This window comes from Cyprinus carpio, chromosome A17, assembly GCF_018340385.1.
Source record: "Cyprinus carpio isolate SPL01 chromosome A17, ASM1834038v1, whole genome shotgun sequence".
Taxonomy (NCBI): domain Eukaryota; kingdom Metazoa; phylum Chordata; class Actinopteri; order Cypriniformes; family Cyprinidae; genus Cyprinus; species Cyprinus carpio.
The window spans coordinates 4620349-4641675 of NC_056588.1; the positions used below are offsets into that span (position 1 = coordinate 4620349).

The following is a 21327-nucleotide window of genomic DNA, read 5'->3' on the forward strand; positions in this document are numbered from 1 at the left end:
ACACACACACACACACACACACACACACACATATATATATATATATATACTGTATAGATACACATTCATATGTATGTATGTATATGCATGTATGATAAGACAGACAGACAGACAGATAGATATAATATAACAAAGGCTGATTACAAAATTTAAATGTGCAAAGCCACTTTTTAGCATTGACCTGTTTGAGAATATCGACAGATTAGTAGATGCAATTAAAGTTGTAATTGGTTTGGCCAATGCCACTGCAGAGATCCATTCTTGTAACTAAACCCAAAGCAGGACTATCAGAGTGTGAAAGTATGAAAGTCAGCATTGATTTCTAAAGCTCTCACCTGCAGTAGACTCTTCATCTCATTCTTACGCCGCCCCAGATCCTGCAGCATCTCACTGGATCTTTGCACAGCCGAGCTGGAAGACGCCACATATATATGTTCTGCCTGGTTCTCCCGTTCATTCTGTGGCTTCATAAAAGCTGGTTCTTCAGGTTGTACACTTCCAGTAAGAGCAACAGATGTTTTAGGTGGCGTCTGGATTTTCCTGAAATAATAAAGACAGCAAAAGATCAGATTTTTTTTTTTTTAAATCTTACATCAGGTACAGTACATTCATACACAAAGCCAAATTCAGTATAATTTTTCAGCATGCTTGATCAAACTGGGAGGAAACATCCAAATCAAATGTGTGTGTAAATAATTTTGAGAATTATTGTTATTTAATAATAAATAACCATGTTTGATTTTCAACATTGCTCTGTGTAAATAATTTGTACAAACATTCTTACATAAACTGACACTTATGCAAAAATTTAAGATTTTTTTCAAACCAAGTTTCATTTAGCTTGTTTCAAAAGTGGCTAATGTTAAAGCTGATAACACAATTAAATAATATAAAATTAAATAATTATAAATTTGCTGAGAATTTAATGTTTATTTCACACAATATATATTCCAATGAAGGGGGAAAAAGATCATGCACGCCACCATAGCCTGTAAAAAACATTCAAAAATTCTGCACAAAATGATGTTTTTTTTTTGTTTTTGTTTTTTGTGCGAGGTGTATTCTTTTGTTGTTTACACAATTTTTATTCAATTTACTCAATGAAAATGTGGTATATAGAGTATCTATTAAACATTGGTATTATCTGGGAGCTGCCACAAGAAAACAACTGGATAGCAGGCGTTTATCTCCAAATTCCACATTTTCAACTTATCGCTTTAGCATTGAGTATACTAAAACTGCACTGTGCATTACCATATGGAGTTCAGCTTAAGGACGCTGAGGTGGTCTACAAGTGATGTTCACCTTATTCTTCCGAGGAGCCTGAAATGCTGCCGGAGGACGTCTGTTAATCTGCCCTCTATGCACACTTCCCGCTGTCTGTCTGAACAGCTCAGTGTTTACAACACATTTCACATGAGCAGTATCAGGCGTAAAACCCCAATCAGCTCAGACTGAAGCTGAAATATCTATTTATACTGGCACGTCAGTGCACTGTAATGAAGGGGCCTGAGTGTCCTCAGCTGAAGGGGTTTATCGGGTTCCAGCCAAGGGCTTTTAGTCTGGACTGTTTTCACAGTCTTGTGTTGCCAGCTCATCTAACGTTACTGTGAAGGCCATTTCTCCAACACTGCAGTGCTTGTCTAATGTTGCAGCAATTAATCACCCCGAGACGGGTTCAGTTTGCCAAGATCATGCTAACCAATTTAAAATGTTACAAAAGACACTTTTAGGCAGATCACACCTACTTTCCTTGACATGCTGAGAGCAAAAGAGGTTATTTAAACAGGACGTTAAAATCTGTTCACTTAATGAGCTGCTGCAGGTTTGCAAATCTTATGAGGTGAATCACCAAAACATGCTCAAGTCATATTTCACCTCTGAATAAAAAGGAAAAATACATAAAACATAACATTTTACATAAATAAAACGTCTGCATTTATGAGCAATGAGATTTCTTTGGACTATAAGCCAGTTAGCACATGTTCCCCTAAATGTTCTATATACTGAATGCAAAAAAATGTTGTGTGACATGAAAATCACAGCCAATAAGATATTTGATATGAGCTGAAATATTAAGGTGGATGGGGCTGCAGAAATAATACTCATAACGATCAGTTGCAACAATAATGACTACAATAATATAGTTTTTATATATATAATAATATATATATATATAATATATATATATATATATATATATATATATATATATATATATATATATATATATATATTATCTGTTTATGTTTACATTTTACACATTTATACATTAAAATGTTAATAATAATATATATATCAATAAAATCAGCCCATGAAATTCTTCCCCCAGTATCAGTGTTGGTCTGAGTGCTAAATATCGTCCTTTGTGTTAATATGAGTTTCATGTTTCTCTGATTGCTTTTTCCCACAGGTTGGCTCTTACCTCCTTGGACAGGCTTTTTTTTTTTTTTTTAAAGATCCATGTTCTCTTTTAAAGCCACAGAGAGAAAGGAAACCTGTCGTGTGAGAATGCATACAGAGGAAAATAAAATGCTGAGTTTGATCACCCCCCTTTAAACAGAGAAGCTGGTGGCACAACAAAGAGGAGAAGGAAATTTAAACAAGGAAGAGATGACAAGGAAATACAAAGCGTGGTAAAAATGAGAATGGACGGGAAGGAAACTGGAACAAGGAAGAAAAAGAAATGAGATACAGAGAGACAAAGAGATAGAGAGGGAGGGACAGAAACTGCTCCCAGAGCTGCGTTCAAAACAAAGGTCAGAGCTGAAAGACAGACAGTGTACAGTCTCAAGAGCTGGGCACATGGTGTGCAAAGAGCGCCAGCCTTCCCATCTGAGATTTCTGAGGCTCTGCGGCACGAAACGGTTAACAAACAACTATGTGCTCGCTCTCATCAACACTCCGACGTGCACAGAAACGTATCTATTTACTCTACTTCACACACAGAGAGCCATTCATTCTGCCTGTGCACAAAGAACAGAAGAAACATCTGTGGTGCTTTTAACTTGCACAATGTAATAATACTTAGATGTGGACAAACCTCTATTCCAGGGGTCTTTAAACTTTTTTTAAGAGGGTCAGATTCCATGATATGGACACAACCTGGGGCCAGATGCTTTTCCCATATATATATATATATATATGATACATGATATGATTCATACAGGTACTATTCACTGATTCATTGAATAGTACTTCAAAATATGGCTTGTTTTGGAGAGCGATCCAAACTTAATGCAACATTTACACTGCAAAGGTGGCACTGAATTGCTTCTGAAGAGGCCTTTTGGTGTCTTTACACAGGCTATTTAATGCTGCTTAGAGGTGTCATGAATGCATTTACACAGCAATTATAACTGTATACTGTACACTGTATACTAGGGGTTGAGGTGGGTCAGAGCAGGAATTATTTAGTCTGGCTTTTATGCAGCATTACGTCTTTACACAGAATTCTGAGCAGGCAGAGAGCAGCCTTACTCAGCTGTGTAAACGTACTGATTGAGGGACCAGAGCCATATCTAGTGACTAGAATATTACAGGCAAGCACCTAGGAACAACTCAGAGGACCCTAGCAACCACCCATAATACCCTAGCAACCACACAGCAATGCAATTGAATATATCCATAAAACCTAGAATTTGTTGCAGTGAGTTACGCACAAGCAACAGTCACAGAAATAAAATGTTAAAACCTAGTTTTATTACTAGTTGCTTGTAATATATTTGTCCACCCTTATCAACAATAAAAAAATCCAAAACTAATACATATATATATGTGAAATTTATTTCAACTATTGATAAGAACATCTTTCTCATCGTGAATTACTGACAGACGATGCCTCTAAACATCACAGGTCTCATAAATTGCCCTTAAGTGACGGATATGATACAGACAAACATCCGAAATCTCTCAAGGTTAACAGTCTGATGTTGGCAAGCCTGCGTTAACTCGAGACAGTGCTGTGTTTGATCCATTGCTTGGCAACAGATGCACAACACGCAGATGCATTAGACATCAGTCTCATCAGAGCAGCCTTTCTGTCCCCAGGTTTCATTTGCTGACAGGAAGCCAGGAAAGGAAACGGGTGTTTTTTTTTTTGCCTTTTAGGGGCTTCGCAATAAATAAACATGAAGGCGAGAGCAGTGCTGCGTGGGGCGGCAGTTGTCCTGATGTATTCCACACAGCACGCTTAAGATGCCACAAAAGGAGCTAATCCATTTGAAGAGGGAATGTCGGGCTTTTTGATCTCGCTCAAATTGATCAGGGTGAAGATACAGAAAGGCAAGGAAGGAGAACGCCCTGCTAGAGGTCATGCGACGCTGATGTCTCCTTCCATGAAGAGAGATGATATTTCTGAGTGTGGGGTTTAATGAGCAACCATGTTTGTGTGTGTATGATGATAGGAACCATTCTAAAAATGTGCATGGATGTCCTTTTGATGTGCTGCCAAACAAAATATAGATTTTTTCCCCCTCCGTTACAATCATTTAGAAGGTTGTTTGTGTGCAAATATGAAAACATAATCAATAGGTGACACCTGTCAGATTGTCAGGGATAATAATTACACATTCCGAGAATTTCCCAACTTGAATATCGACTTTCTGTCAGCTGCAAGAGAAAAAGAGTGTTTTATCAACATGTGCCACATTTTCGGTTTTATCATCTAGATCTAGACATCACCTGAGGTTTAACTCGACAAGAAGCCGAACCTCAAGCTTGGAGGATCGCTCTTTCTGAAGAGTACAGAGAGAAGAACGATTCATCATCCAAAAGCTGCATAGCTTCGTAGCAAAAATAGAACAAAGAACGAAAAAGAACGAATAAGAGCGCTCCGTGTTGGGCTTCATTTGTCTGTCACAGCAGATCTAGAGCAGAAACGAAAGGGGAAAAACCTCTTTCTGAATAGGTGAAAGGAGACTGGAAAGCAGAGGGTGGAGGAAGGGCGAGGTTTCCCACTGTTCTCACCTCAATTCCTCAGGAAAAGCAACAGTGGGCTTCAGTAATGTGGCGGGAGGAAGCCACATGAGCTTCAAACGTGCGGTCTGGTGAAGAGATGCTATTTGTGAGAGGACGAGTGAAATGTCAGGGGCAGGTGGGTTATTCACTGCAGTGTGGTGGCACCTCACGTGGAGCAAGGGAGACCAGGGTAACAAAAAACAGCAGGGTTTCTGACTGCTGACTATATTTATAAAGGTGACAGTTTCAATGACAAACATTATCCGCATTTAACAAAACAGACAATTAAACACAGCTTTATCAAAATAAACAAATAAAAATACATGGTACCTTCAAAATGTTTAACTTTCAAGAAATGCATACTGCATAGGGGTGCACGATATATCTCGTCAGTAAAGCCGGTTATCTAATCAGCGGTAAATTCCATAAGGTGTGTGATTTCACACAGAGCAGCTGTTACTACACAGAGCCGTTGTTAACTGACAAGCTGCGCAAATCCAAGTTCATTATCAGCATGGATTTGCGCAGCTTGTCAGTTAACAACGCGCATTAATTATCGGCCAGTATATATTGTGCATCCCTAATAGTGCACACAACATACATTCTACAAAAATATTAATAGTATGAACTAGTATAAGTAGCAAGCATTCCAAACCCATACAGAAGACTCTCCGCATGACTGTGCATGCAACTAATGCTTTAAACTGTGTACTAGCATAGTTATATGGCAGATATAGTCAGAGTAGAATGTTGTATGCTGTTCCAAATTCATACTAAAACACAAAAAAAAAAAAAAAAGAATGAGTAGTGTATATATACATATATATATATTCTACACTATATAGAATATACACACTGCTATAATAGTAGTAGTTTGAAGTAGTATGAGCAGTATGCATTCCAAACCCATACAGTCTAACAGAGGAGGCAAATATATGATACTATACATATGCACGTAAGACCATACACACTGCAGAAATAGTAGTATTGTAGTATGCATCCTGACTCATACAGTCTAGAAGTAAAAGATGATATCCGAGACTATATATACAGCATACGGCAAAACAATAGTAGTATGGTAGTATACATCCAGAATCATATAGTCTAAAAGAGGAAGATGATATCCAAGACTATAGATACGGATATAGCACTACAAATATTGCAAAAATTGGATAAGTATTATGTATCCAAAAGCATACAGTTTAAAAGAGGACTATTATATCCAAGGCTGATATGAGACTATACATATTGCAGACTGCAAAAATAGTAGTAGGAATATGGTAGTAGGAATCCAAAACCATACAGTCTTCCTCTTCCAGACTATATAGGTCTGGAATGCATACTACCATACTACTCATACGTTTTGCAGTATGTAGTTATGTGCTGCTGTATACTGAATACAATATTTGTATGGATGTCAAATGTTTGTAATATTGTCTAGCATTACTAGACCACTATTTCCAATGGTGATGAATGAACCAGAAGCAATATCAACTGATAACATCCTAAAATTTGATTAATTATTTGACAGTTTAATGTTTTTTTGTTGTTGTTGTTGTTGTTTTTTTTTACTCAAACTGGGTAAAAAATAAAATAAAATAAAAAATAACCAAATTAATTTCCAGACACACATGGAATAAATTTCATAATGAGGTCATATGACAACAACACAGCATAATATTAAAAAAAACTACTGTATACCAAATTTGCAGTGTACACTGTATACTGTATAGTATACAGTTGGCATACATCAGAATTAAGCTTGTGCATTTGTCTCTGGTAAACATAAAGCTGTTATAGAAACAAACACACAAGATAAACTACAGATGATTCTGGTTTAGAATGGAGCCATTGCCTCCTGCAAAAACCCACAAAGCATTCGAGCAACAGCACACAACTATTTTTCTGTGCTGTACATTAGGCAACAGGACCCATCATCCATCATGCCAACCAGCGTCTGCACAGCTGCTGGGTAAACCCCCGCTCATCTAAATGTCATCTCGTACACACAGACCTGAGCATCACCGGCTCTCTACGCCAGACCAGCCGCAACAGATGTGGCCTCGGCCCTCGATATTTAAATCCGGCCACCTGATGCCCGAGGCTGCAGCGTGACGCTCTTGCGACACAGCATGGGTGAGCGCAGATCATCTGCACTCATTTATCATGATTTGTACAGGGTGCCTGCTTCCCTTAACACTCTTCATCATATCCGCTTTTCAGATTATTATGTTTTCAGAAGTGTAAATGTGCTCCAAATAGCTGCATGAGAATCCTATCAAATAATTACAGATTTTATTTTAGGATGTCAACTATGCATTTTCATTTAGGCTGTCGATCAGATCAGATTAATCATTAACGATATTCTGATTAGTTTTTTGCATATGTCAATATCTTTTGGGAAAAGCCCCAATAGATAATTCCTGGTAAGCATGGCTTGGCATTTTTTCAATTTTTTTTTCTATACAATTAACTGAAAGAAATGTATAGGTTAGATTGACAGCCCTAATCTTTATAGTGGGGAACAGTGAGGGTTAAAGACCTGAATGTTGTGTCCAGCTCACTGTCAGTGTCCATAGCGCAGAAGTAGATGAAATTGGATATTCCGAATGGATATTTATTTCCTCTCCTCCAGACATAGTGTAAGAAATCTTGGGAGAAACCTAGAAATGTAATTTAAAAGCAATTTTACAGGACAGAACACACTTGGGCCTGAAGGAGAGAAACAGAGAGGAGGACAGTGCTGAATCCAACAGCAGAATGATGAAACTCTCCTCTGAATTACTCCTCTTACAATCCCTCAAGGTTTCCGTCACAATATGTGCACACAACTCAGGTTTTTTCATGTTCTTCCAGAACAGACATTTTAACTCTCTTCCAAAAACATACTTATGCTGTTGCATAAAGACTAAGGCCAAAATCCTAGGCAGCAGAGTTGTTTTGTTTCATTAAGGTTTTGTTTTTGATAGTAGTCTGTAGAGCTTTCATGTTATGAATTTATTTTATCAATGAAATGTTAAAATGGTAATATAGTAAAATATTATTACAATTTAAAATAATGGCTTTCTACTTGAATATATTTTAAAATGTAATTTATTCCTGCGTTGCAAAGCTGAATTTTCAGTATCATTACTCCAGTCTAATCCTTCAGAAATCATTCTAATATGCTGATTTGCTGCACAAGAAACATTTCTTTTTATTAGCAGTGATGAAAATACATGTTGTGCTGCTTCATATTTAAGACAGATTTTTCACCCCAAGATTCTTTGATGAAAACAATGTTAAAAAGAACAGCATTTATTCGAAATAAAAACATTTGAAACTATTTTTGATCAGTTTTGATCAGTTTAATGTGTCCTTTTTAGGTAATCATCTATGTAATCTCTATTGAAATCACCTGTGAGCTTAACAGCATGTGTGCAGACAATGATATATAAAGAAAAAATGACAACACTATAGTTAGATTTGCAGGTGTTCAACCGTCAACATGCTAATGCCAGTCTGTTATGTTATCAACTGTGTTCAGTTAACATAAGGAAGCCTATTTGTATAAAATACAAATGACTCTTTATTGGCAACGTCTATGTAAAGAGTCGCTTGTAGTTAACAATGCAGACCAAACACAGTGAGCCTGCAAGTCATTGTAACACCAGTGTGTAATAAAAAGACAAATTAACTGAGAGTAAAAGTAACATAAGGGCCATTCAAAGCCAAACAAACAGAAAGATCAACACATGGTTGTGTGGGATCTTTAATGGCAAGAGTCTTCATGTGCAAATATAGTCCCTTCTCTCCAGTGTAATCTCAAGGTTGGGTGGATACCGTGACATTTCTGCAGGATCAAGGTCAGTGCAAGGAGGAGTTGTCTTTCAGTAGTGGGTGACATTTAGACTGGAGTCCACTAATGTGGTAAAACTCCCGCTGGAAAAGGCTCAGCTACAGTGGAGAGAGGAGGAGAGAACACACATGCAGACTACTGAATGCAAACATCATTCGTCAACATACAAGAAGTTCATGCAAAGTCATATTTGAACAATAAAATTCTCTAAAAATGTTGCATTGCACATTTCTCTTATGTATATGCGCAATTATAAAACAAATAGTTCCAGTTCTGGATCTTGATTGGTCAATACAGGTTGCTCTGAAAACAAGTGAATGTACTGAAACCCTTCACAAAGTGTCCTTTCACAAGATTGCTAGCATCGGATATGTGTGTTGAGTGTCATGTCCCTGAAATGTACATTTATGGGAGAAATTACCTGGGATATAAACATTATATATACAATTATTATTCATATTTCAATTTTAATGATCATATTCATTATATGAATAATATTTATTATTAATTATCATTCAAACAACATTGCACTACTGTTGAAAAGTTTGATTACAGTAGTGTTGGCCCCAGAAAAGGTAATAATGCCTGTGCATGTGATAGCAAAACCACTGCTATTTATGTGCTCTATGAAGGGACAAGAATGTGATTCTAATGTGTCCACAGCCAACAATCTCCTCTCCTGCTCTTCCAGTGCGCTCGGCTGCATGTGAAAACTCCAGAGAAGCGTGAGGGCTGGAACAGAACAAAGGTATGCAGTCTCATTAGTATTCTGCTCACTGGCCTGCACCCTGCCGGCCTTCCCAGCATCCTCCTCAGCGAACACCAGCACACATACGCTTGTTATTAAACTACATCCGCCCATCCCAAACCACGCTTCCTCATTAATATTTATCTCACTTAATACAAAGCTCATGCATTTTTTGATTAATGTAAAGGTCTTTTTCCCCAAATAACAACCAGGGGCATGTGATGTGTGCAGGGTTCATGCATATTAATGCAAGCACATACACGTCTGTGTGTGTGTGTGTGTGTGTGTGTGTGTGTGTGTGTGTGTGTGTGTGTGTGTGTGTGTGTGTGTGTGTGTGTGTGTGTGTGTGTGTGTGTTCTGGTGGCTGTCACTCTGACAAGCGGTCCGTCGCTGCCTGCTGCTGCCACACCACAGGGCTGATGTATGTGCACCAGGATAGGACACATGCAAGTCCACAAACTGAAGATCTCCTGAGGAAATGCGTGATACCGTTGGAAAAGTCACAAAACAATAGCAATAATATTAGGAAATTGGAATAGACTACTACTATAATGTGCATAAAGTAAACTAAAGGCAAAATATCCAGTTTATCTAAATTCATCCTGCTTTATGCTAATTTTAAAAGTAGTATGTGAAACAGCACTCAGTATGCAAACATCAGAATGCAACATTGTTGTCACATGGCCTGACTACAATGCATGATTAATTCCGGCCAAGTGGTGGATTTTTAATCCAATTCATCTGGGAATGCCATGCATAAAATTTGCATATTGAGCACTGTGTACACCACTATTCAAAAGTTTGAGGTCAGTAAGATTTTCATTGAGTATGCATTAAACTGATCAAAAGCGACAGTGTTAAGACATTTATAATGTTACATCATATTTCTATTTAAAATAAATGCTGTTATTTTGAACTTTCCTGTCATAAAAGAAAAATGATCATGGTTCCCACAAAAAATATTAAGCATTTTCAACATTGATAATAATCAGAAATGTTTCTTGAGCAGCAAATCATATTAGAATGATTTCTGAAGGATCATGTGACACTGAAGACTGCAGAAATGATGCTGAAAATTCAGTTCTGCCATCACAGGAATAAAATACATTTTACAATATATAAAAATATAAAACCGATATTATTTTAAAGACTGTCAGGAACAAAAATGGCAGTGTTCTACCGAGACAATGTTACCAAAACAACATGAGAGAGGGGGCAAAGGTCTGGTCAGTTTGCATTGTTTGGCAAATTTTCACAGTTGAAATCGGAATTGGAACCTGATTTTGTATCAGGTTTAAGTTGGTCACATGAATTCACCACACTGACCAATAAAAAGCTGTATGGTTTATGAACTGTGCTTTGTGCACCATTACACTATTGACAATAGACAACTTTTCGACCATTTTTTTTTTTTAAGATTTGATGCTCAAAAAATTGTTGCTCAAGAAACATTTCTTAGTATTAATGTTGAAAACAGTTGTTGCTGTTTTTTTTTTTTTTGTAGAAACTGTGATGCATTTTTCTAGATTCTTTGATGAACAAAAAACTCTAAAGAACAGCAGTTATTTGAAATAGAAATCCTTTGTACTGTACATCATAAATCTTTTTATTGTCACTTTAACCAATTTAATGCATCCTTGCTGAATAAAAGGTTTTTTTTTATCTTTTTGACCCCAAACAAAATTCTGCAAATGCGACAGCATCTTAAGAGACAAACGCAGATAAATAACAAGAGAGTTTGATCTTTCTTTTTAATGTGACCTGTTCACTCAACAAGTTGTTTTTTCACAACCACCACCTGCTGAGGAAACCAAACCAACCAAGTGAATCTGACCACGATGATTCATTCTCATCACCTATAATTCTGCCAGTTGGCCTTTGCATTTTTCATATCGGCCGCTCTCCCTCACTGTAGACAATCCCCCAACACACTCACATCCGTACGATCTCTCTTCTCGTCTCGGGGTATGCAGTCGCCTCATATTAACATAATTAGGCACAGGGGCGGCAGAGCTATTACCTAGCAACAGAGCCAGCTGCGATTGGCTGGTTCCATCAGATGTTAAAGGGGGTTCGGTTGGGGCTGAAATGGAAGGTTATTTTCTGCCCGTGTCATCTCTGCTCGTCACATCGGAATGACACGCTAGGGGCTCCTCCCCCCAAGGCCTGCCCCATTGACGGAAAGGGCAACAGACCGAAACGTCCCCCGGCAGCAGAAACCACGGCACCCACGGCAATCAGACACGTCGCGTCAAAAAGAGCGCAGCTCTTATGAAAATATGATGTTACATCACACGCAGTCTTCACTATGTCAGATAAAATTTAGAGCAAATCCTTGCAGCAGGCAGAGGGAGTGACAATGAGAACTCTCATCACACTTTAAAATTCCAACACCAAATTCAAACTGGGAGAAAAACAGTAAGAGAAGCCTAACTGAACAGCATTTTGACCCACTTTCATTCTGTTAAACTGAACACAGCTGCATGTAATGAGTTGGTCTTGTACCATCCTGAAGGGGTTTATTTTGCTTGTTATGACAGGCTAAAGGTACATTATCCTGTCTATTAACACATTCATACCAAATGAATGAACGTTAAATGGACTGTTCACATAAAAATGAACTATGACTCTGCAGAACACAAAAGATGATATTTTGAAGAACGCTGGGATCAAAAGAACCCTAGACCCAAATGACATCCCATTTCACAGTTTTACTACTGCCACCTTAAAGTATGTAGGGTGAAAATAGATCAAGTGGATAGGTCAATTCCTAAACATATTTCACATATTTTATCAGAAGGTGTTCCACTCACCTATATTCAACCTACTTCACTGGTGATTGGAAGATGTCTACAGCTCAATCCAAAAATAAAATTCTGGCACCCTCTCATGTCATTCCAAACTTGTATGACTTTATCTGTAGAACAAGAAAGATATTTTGAACTGTTTACAATGAAAGTCAATAGGTTTCAATGTTGTTTAAGCCATTATATCTTGTTTTCTGATATTATTAAATTTCTGGAGAATTTTCATTTTGTTTTTAAGGAAGTAGAGTATATGCCAGTACTAGGATGCACTACACACCATCAGAAATGATAGATACCACAGTACTCAGCAAAAGCATTCAGCTAAAGGGACCTTAAAATTCATTATTATTTACCATTAAACACTGCTCTAAAAATTCTGAAGCACGAGAATTTGTGTGAATGTACATTTAGAAAAACTGTACACTATCTAGACACCAAGATGATTTTTCAATGTATTCTGTGTACCTTGATTTGGGGTATTAATCTTCAACTTGTATACTACTAGAATTGGGATGGAGCTATGGGCGTGCATTGAGTACATCTAGATAAGTAGCCAATGGGTTTCAGTAGAAAGCCTTCAGTAGTGGTGGAATTTAAAATGGACAGCTGATATATGCATATTAAATAAACATATTAGCATACAGCAGGAAATATAAAGTCCTTTTAAAGAAACTAATTAAATGTTAACATTTACCACAAGTACCCTAGCAAGTACAAGTTGGCTCCTTAGACCTACTTCCTGCAGAATTGGAGCGTTTGCTCAATAATGAGGCTGGTGTACGTCCATAAGGGCAGCGACAGCTGCAGCAGAGGGAGTGAGTGACGTATGATTAATATCCAGAGCCACAGACAGTAAATGTAAGAAAACAAGCCGCAAGTGCACTTCATAAATATGCACTACACTCTGGTATAAATCTGACAGCATGAAGGAAATACAGCGGGGACCTGAGAGACCGAAGCAGTCCATGGAGGCTGAGAGAGGAGCTTGGTGAGCTGGGGTTTCATTAATCACCGTGAAGGAACAGGGAGTTTGGGCGGCACTGCTCTCTTCTACGGCTCAACATCTGTGCCAGGACTGGCGGCTGCCATTAGCAAACAGGCTGCAATACATTAGACTAACTGTCTGGTGTGGTCAACGCATGTAATGAGTTTTAAAAGTTGGTCTTTGGTGCGTCTGCTGTTAAAGTCAACAATTCACACTTAAAAACAAAGGCATTGATAGTTCCATGAAGAACCTTTAACATTCATGGAACCTAAAAATGGTTTATTATTAAAATGGTATTCACACACATGAAGAAAAAAAGGTTCTCTTAAGAACTTGGGGAACCAAAAAAAGGTTATTCTATGCACTGGTGTGAAAACCTCCTTTTAGAACCTTTATTTTTAAAAGAGTAGTTCAATAATATAATGCATTTATAAGCAAATGAAACACTTCACTTTTGACATTAATGGCTCTATGGAGAATCTTTAACAACCGTGAACATTTGCTTTGCACAAAAGCCTGTGAAAAATGGAAGATAGGTTCTTCAGATTATTAAAATTGTATTCACACTAAGAAAAAAAAATTCTAAGAACTGTTCACTAAAAGGTTCTTTTGAGAACCAAGAAATGTTTTTTTTTTTGGCACTGCTGTAAAAACGTCCTTTTGGAACCTATATTTTTAAGTGTGTGCATCCCTAATATGATGCATTTACATGCAAAACAAAATATTAAAGAAAAAGGAAAGTAAAAAAGGAGGGATTTTCATTTAACTATTGGGAAAGGAAAACGCAAAATTGGACTACAAGGCAAAAAATGTAAAAGTCTTCGTGACGATACTGAAAATGATAGCAGTTTTGAAAGCAAAGAAATGAAATATCACAAGCAGTGATGAATCTCAAAATTAATCTAGGAACGTGCATTATTAAAATAAATACAATTTATTTTAATTTAATATTGACTTTGGTGCCATTTAAGGGGGTGAACTTGAAGGGAGCTGTTTTGTTCATCTGAACCAATAATCAATAAAGAGGCATCACTGTGGTGCATGTGTGTTTCAGAGATATGTGGGAAATATCGATGCGATGTGACTTATTTTGACGCTGATTTAGATGAAGTAAAAAAGGACGAGATAGTACAGTCAACAGACTTTTCAAGAGCTTAAACCAAGTAAGAATGCAATTACCTCTTAGCAAAAACCCAAATCCATGAAGCAGCCTGCAATTCCACATACTAACCAGCAGGAGTCCTCCTGACTATAGCGGATCCAGCAAACGTGTGTGAATGAGCATCGTTTAAAAAGACGACGCAGACATTCAGGAGTGTGAATGAAGCGCTCCGATTTAAAACTGCACTAGCTATGACTCATCCTTGCTCTAAACTTCCTCAGTGGATATTACATATATCTGATTATCATGCAGACAAGATGGGAACACGAAGTTGAAGATTCAGTAATGGGTTTTAAATTTGGAAAAAGCTGGGCACTGTTTTCTGGGAAGCTGTAAAATGCTGAGGACACAAGGGGAAAGTGGAAAAAAAGGAAAGCTAGAAAGATGTAGTGGATTCAGTGTACTCTTTGGCCCACATTTCAGCGAGATTTTAAACTCGCTTCCAAAAAAATGTGCCATGGAATGTGAATAAGTACAACCAAACCGCCAGAATTCACCCCAGGCAAGTGGCTCCTTCCTGGGCTTGTGGGACGTCTGGACTCCTGGAGCGAGGATCTGGTTCTGATTACCAGAAATGTGAACGGGTCAGACAGATGAAACAAAAAAGAGGTTTGGCTCCTGAACAAAAACAGAATCACAATGAGATGTGAGATATATGATGGATAGCCGAGAGATGGCCAAAACCAGTGAGAAAACAAGAGCGAGAGATGGACGCTGACCAGAAATCGACCTCCACAGTCAAATAGCAATGAAATACTTACAATTTACAAAATCAAGGCCATCATTTTTCATTCCATCTAGAATGCCACTAAAATCATTGACTTGGAAAAAAAAACGACAGCTGTCGCATAAAACTTGCAGCGGTTACTTGCAAAACAAATTCTATAGAGTCACTATGATAATCTACATGCGTTTTTCACCTATTTCATCTAATTATCTATGAAAAGTACTCTGAAAAGTCATAGCACACTATAATTTTTTTATATTTTTATTTTTTTGTTAGAAAAAAATACTGTGAAAATGCTTAAATAGTTGGTTTAATTTATATGTTTGGTTGTATGTGGTTTAACATCAAATTACATGTAATTTGACAGTTAAATACTGTCAAACGTATGGTTTTTGGAAGTAAAAACTATGAATAAGTGTATAATCCACCATGAAAAAGATTAAAAAGACTTTCCTAGAAGTCCCTGTGTTACGCATCACATATGATTATGTTTTATTCAGTATAAATTCATTTGTTTCTTATTTTTGCTATCAGTAATGTGAAAAGGGTACTTTATTACCCTAATGTATTGACCATGTTTTATGTTTATGTTTTATAATGTGACTTATTTCAACCACCTGTATTATTATATTGGTTATCACTACATTTTTAGGTAAAAAGCAGTTTTTGGTTTAGCTAGCTTGGTATATTAACGGTACATCACTTAATCAAACAAACAATTATAAGTTGCAAAATATATAGGAATCTGTAAGTCACCACAATGAATTTCTGGCAACAAAAGCTGCTGTTTTTACTGTGATTCTAACAGGATATTTTTCACAGGGCACCTCTCCTCCAAACAGCACAAACAGGGACAAATTGGACATCAAAATGTATTAGTTTACAGACTACTACTGCAATTGTCCACATGCAAAAATGCCACAAAATCTACTCTACAATGAAGCAAACTGTATTTTCTCATGGACTGAAAGGGCATTCAGAAGGGCTCCAAAAAGAGGAAATGAAAAACATGACTATCAGGAGACTAAAAAGACCTAGACTTTACAACCAACCACCATCACCCCACGTCTCCTTCTCCATGGTAACGGGCATCTTCTCTCACCCCCTCCCACTTCTTTTAGTGGAGCTCTCCAGATTGGCACGCAACAGTTCATGACAGACACAGCAGCTGATAGCTGGTCGCGGCTTCTTGCCGTAGAGGAGGTGGGAGAGTTACCGAGTCTGCTGATTAGTAATCAGAACACAGACTCACTCTGAAACCTGGGGGTTGAAAACTGAATTATACATTGCCACTGCCAATCAGACCATGCACTCCTTCATTGGCATTCTATTTAAAGAACAGACCCCATCCCCTAATCACACTGAAGACATCTAATGCCATGCCAGACTACAATGCACAACACACAGCATTTGTGGAAAATGTCAGAGACGATGCCACTCATGGTTTGGTAATATTACTCCACTAATGACTGCATGTGAAATGGGTGCAAAGCTAAGGCAAGCATCACTGTTGATATTTTTTATACTTGGCATTAAGGATTTGAGCAAACCTCGAAGTATTATATTTATGAACATGGTAGCTGTGTTGCTGTCTATGCAGGGTCCGAAAGCACTCGGATTTCTTCAAAAATATCTTAATTTGTGTTCCAAAGATGAACAAAGTTCTTAAAAGGTTTGGAATAACATGAGGGTGAGTAATTAATGACTAAATTTTCATTTTTGGGTGAACTACCCCTACAGCATAAAAAAAAAAAAAAAAAAAAAATCACAAAGGAAAGTTTGTCAATGACATTCTTTCATTCTTTAGTCGAATTTCAATAGCATTCCTGTTATACCATTTCAAGATTAGCGTGAACGTCATCACAGTCAAGCCCGAAATAAGCCATCTGCGAAAACAATTTACACATACATTTTCCCCTTACTTATTTTAAGTCTGCAAGTGTGAAGGGAAGTCTGGTACAGCTGTTGACATTCCTCTAACACTCTGTAATGAAGCACCATCAGCGGTCTCGTTCACGCAACAGATGGGCTACAGGTGGGGGGGTGGGCGAAGGGGGGTTCACACTCGGCCCATGTGACAGAAGGAAGGTGATTACGGCTGAACCCATCCGAAACACCTCGGGTTGCGGGGGTATTGGTGGCGGTCGGGCTGCAGCACTGTCAAAGTCTCTATTAACCAATCAGCAGCAAAGAGCTGAGGTCACAGCACATGACAGGCGGCAGCTGGATACTCTGCAAAAATGTAGAGTCAACAAAACGGGGGAAGACAGAGTGGAATAAAACACAGGGAAAAAACGAACAGGGAGTACAGACAGTACATGACTTCAGCTGTTGAGATGAGTAGTATTAAATATTAATGTTATTTCTGCTTGTTTTCCATTCTTGACATGTCTGCAGAAGGGAAAAAGACTATTATGGTGGAAAAATAACTTTTTTAGGTGAGTTTCGCAAAAACTAGAAATGTCAAATGTCACAAAGGTTATAATTTTGCCCAAGGAAAATTAAGTCTATTTTTGGGACAATTAATAATTTTGTGCATTATTTTCATGACACTTCAAGAAATAGATCACCCAAAAATTTAAATTTGCTGAAAATCTACTCACCCTCAGGATGAGTTAATCTACATCATCGGATCAGATTTGGAAACTTAACATTACTTCACATGCTCACCAATGGCTCCTCTGCAGTTAATGGGTGCCGTCAGAATGAGAGTCCAAACAGCTGATAAAAACATCACAATAATCTACAACATGACTCCAGTCCATAAACTAATGTTGTGAAACAAAAAGCTGCATGGTTTATAATAAATTCATCGTAAAGATGTTCTTAAGCATCAAACCGTATATCTATATATATCTATAATATTTCTTTCTCCAGTGAAGAAGCACCCATTCACTAAAGAGGATCCATTGGTGAGCAAGTGATGTAATGCTACATTTCTTCAAATCTATGAAGAAACAAATTCAAATTGTCAGTTAGTTTTCATTTTGGTTGGACTATTCCTTTAACCACATTTTCCCTCAAATTCTTATTAATGTATCACAAAATAAAAAAAAAAGTTTTTATATATATACAAATCATTTTTGGGGTCACTGCACTTTGAAACAAGCTTCATGTCAGATATTTCTTGAAAAGTATGCAAAGATCCAAAAATATAAAAACAGCTCAATTCTATGATGTATTTATGATGGCTTGCACATTGAACTGATCACACTTGCCGATTTGATGATCAAACCAAACAGAAAAGGTCAAAGTCTGATCAACATGCTCACAAAATCATTTGAAACAAATGAGCTGCTTTCGTACAGTACCATACACAGCTTATTGATTCTAGAAAAGGCTAAATCTATCTCGGAAATAGAGGATGTGTTTGTTGACATGATTGTAACAAACAGCTCTGGAGGCCTCGGTTGATCAATCTTACTCATTTCCTAATGAAAGCAGATGATAGCACTCCGGGTGTGATGATGGGCTGGGGTTGTTTTTACACAGAGAAACTCCTGATTAGATCAAATCAGAAGGTCTGGAATAATAGTTCAAAGGCCTGAGCGATGGGAAAGCAACAGTGCAAAAATTAAAGACCCACAGACAAATAAAAGACATCAACTTTAAAGAGCCCTCCAATTAGACCCTTCAGTGGGCAAACCACACCCATTGTCCTTTCTTGCAGCTGCATCTGAGATAGATGACAACCTTTGGTTTCACCACAAGGTCGTTGGGAAGGTTTTCATTACATGGGAGTTTCGCTGCTATTAATACTGATGGTTTTGGTCCAGTGAGATCATCTGTGTTTGTTGGTACATGATCAAGGCAGCAGACAGACAGACACTAATGCAGACACAGAATCCTGATCCCTTAACAGCATGCGCTTTCAAATTTAGGACAAGACAAGGTTGAGTGACTGAGGAAAAATGGGCAAACGAGAGAACAGGACACAGAAAAGCCTTAAGAAAGAGCAATTAAAAGTGAAAAAGTGAAAAAAAATAAGCTATTGCAATATCTTGTCATGTAAAAGTAAAAAAAAAAAAAAAGGAAAACAAAAAAAAATATTGTATTCAAATAAAAAACAAAAACTTTGTTTTTATAATCTTTTTGTCAGAGCACCTTTCCATTGTGCTTTATAAATGGATATCAAAGCTGAAAAAGTACTAATATATATATATATATATATATATATATATATATATATATATATATATATATATATATATATATATATATATACACACACATTTTTTTTTTTTTTTTGGTAATAAAACAGTTCTGATTGGGCAAGCTATATCCATTATGATTATCCTTAATAAATCTGACCAATGCATTAAAGCCAATCCAAATCAGTAAGATTTTTGTTGTTGTTGTTATTATTATGATGATGAATGAATTCAACTATTTTTTAAACACTGTTGTCTTTTATTATACTGCTGCTGCAACAATATAATAAAACACACTTCAGATATGCATTACACCTAAGAATGCCCCTTAACCAAGGACCAATCTCTGTAATGTACGGCCTCACATGGCTTACTGCTTTAATAAACAACAGGGCACTTACAGGCAAATTTATACAGCTCTCTGAGTACAGTGGATGGTGACCAGATTGTAGAATGAAACTGTGTGTGTGAGTATGTGAGGGGGGGAAGGGCCCCCGATGGAAGATGGATGACAGAACAAGCCGCTGACTGAACTCACTGCACTGTGAAAGCCTAAGAAACCTGAGATCGCTCCATGTTAGCAGAGCTCCAGTCTAAAATGGCTGCCAGTCGTGTAAACAACCCACAGAATGAAAGGGGGCTACATTTCTCCAGTGAGCCGGCCAAGAGCCGCACAGCCTGTGGGTTACAAGTTAACCCTTTCCTTCCAACCAGCCAGTGCGTCTGCAAACTGAAAACAAAGGATGGAATGTTTAGTGCTCAGTGGTTTGCGTTAAAAATGCGATGGAGGTCAAAAAATGTGTCATTTTATAAACTATGGTTATTTAAATGCATAAAACTTAGTAAATATTACACTCCGGCAGGTATTCAGCGGGTTCTCAGTTCAACACTTTAGATCAATCAAGTGAAACCATCCTTGAACAATCCAGCCTGCGAGCTTTTCAAGACAGAAGGAGTCTCCATGGTGCCGTATAGTCCATTTTCATGTGCTCAGAAACAATCCCCTGCCCCCCAATCTAGCCCCCCACACCACTACTTCTCCAGAGGGAATCTACAGGAAGCTGCAACAGGCTCTGGCCCTCAAGGAGGGACTGGCCTTGAAATGCAAATTGGAATTCCATACGAAAATTGATGTCCTTTAGCTAATGAAAAACATCTGAAACGCTGCCAAAACGGCCCCCTGTTTTACAACCCACATGCCATTAGTCAAGGGTAGACTGGAGCTGTCCGTTCCGTGAGGCGTATGTTCTTATATAAGGAACTGTTAAAAATAGAGAAGAGGTTTATTAAATAACAGATTCACAAAAGTGTGAATTTGCCAAGAAACTCAAAACTGATTCTGAGAATTGATGGATAATGCATTAAATCACATTAACAATAACATGCTATTCTAAAATGATTCCTTATTTTCTCTGTTCAGGAAAGAAAAGTAGCTGCCAAAAAATAAACTAAACGAGAGAGTAGGAGTGAAAAGCAAGAGAAAATCAATTCCCCCTCTGTGCCTTTAATATCTGCAGAAAGAGGGGGGGAAGCACACACCCGCTGTAGCCCACAGCTTATTTGCGAGGCAGGAATGGAATGTCGGAGATTGCATACATTATGTGCCAAAGAGGCCCTGGGCTATGGAAGATAGTGCTGACATCACCGTCTATAAACGGCTGTGCTTGGAGGCACAGTGAATGAAAACAAAATGGGAATAACCCTTTTGCACATATACCCCCACCTCCGTTGGTGCTAAATAACAAGCACAAGTGGAGAGAGTTAAATGCCATATCACAGTCAGGAACGCATTTATTCAATGGGGAAAAATACACGGTTGAATAGTTAAAATACTTTTGCATATACTAGTTTAATATGCACAGACGCTATAAGCCATTTGGCAGGTTGATTCCTCTATTGTGGCGTTTGAAAAAATATATTTTGTTCGTTTGCAACAATGGAATGAGATTT

At 37.7% G+C, this 21327-nt stretch overlaps 1 protein-coding gene across 13 annotated transcripts in view; it reads right to left on the bottom strand.

Annotated features, from left to right (window-relative positions):
- The window catches only part of LOC109108070 (protein TALPID3-like), a 69101-nt gene that overhangs the window by 28739 nt on the left and 19035 nt on the right, over positions 1–21327 (bottom strand). For all 13 annotated transcript variants that reach the window (XM_042773614.1, XM_042773615.1, XM_042773613.1 and 10 more), the window contains one exon: positions 336–540. In XM_042773614.1, the coding sequence (XP_042629548.1) occupies positions 336–540 (205 nt within the window). The remainder of the gene's footprint in view (positions 1–335; positions 541–21327) is intronic.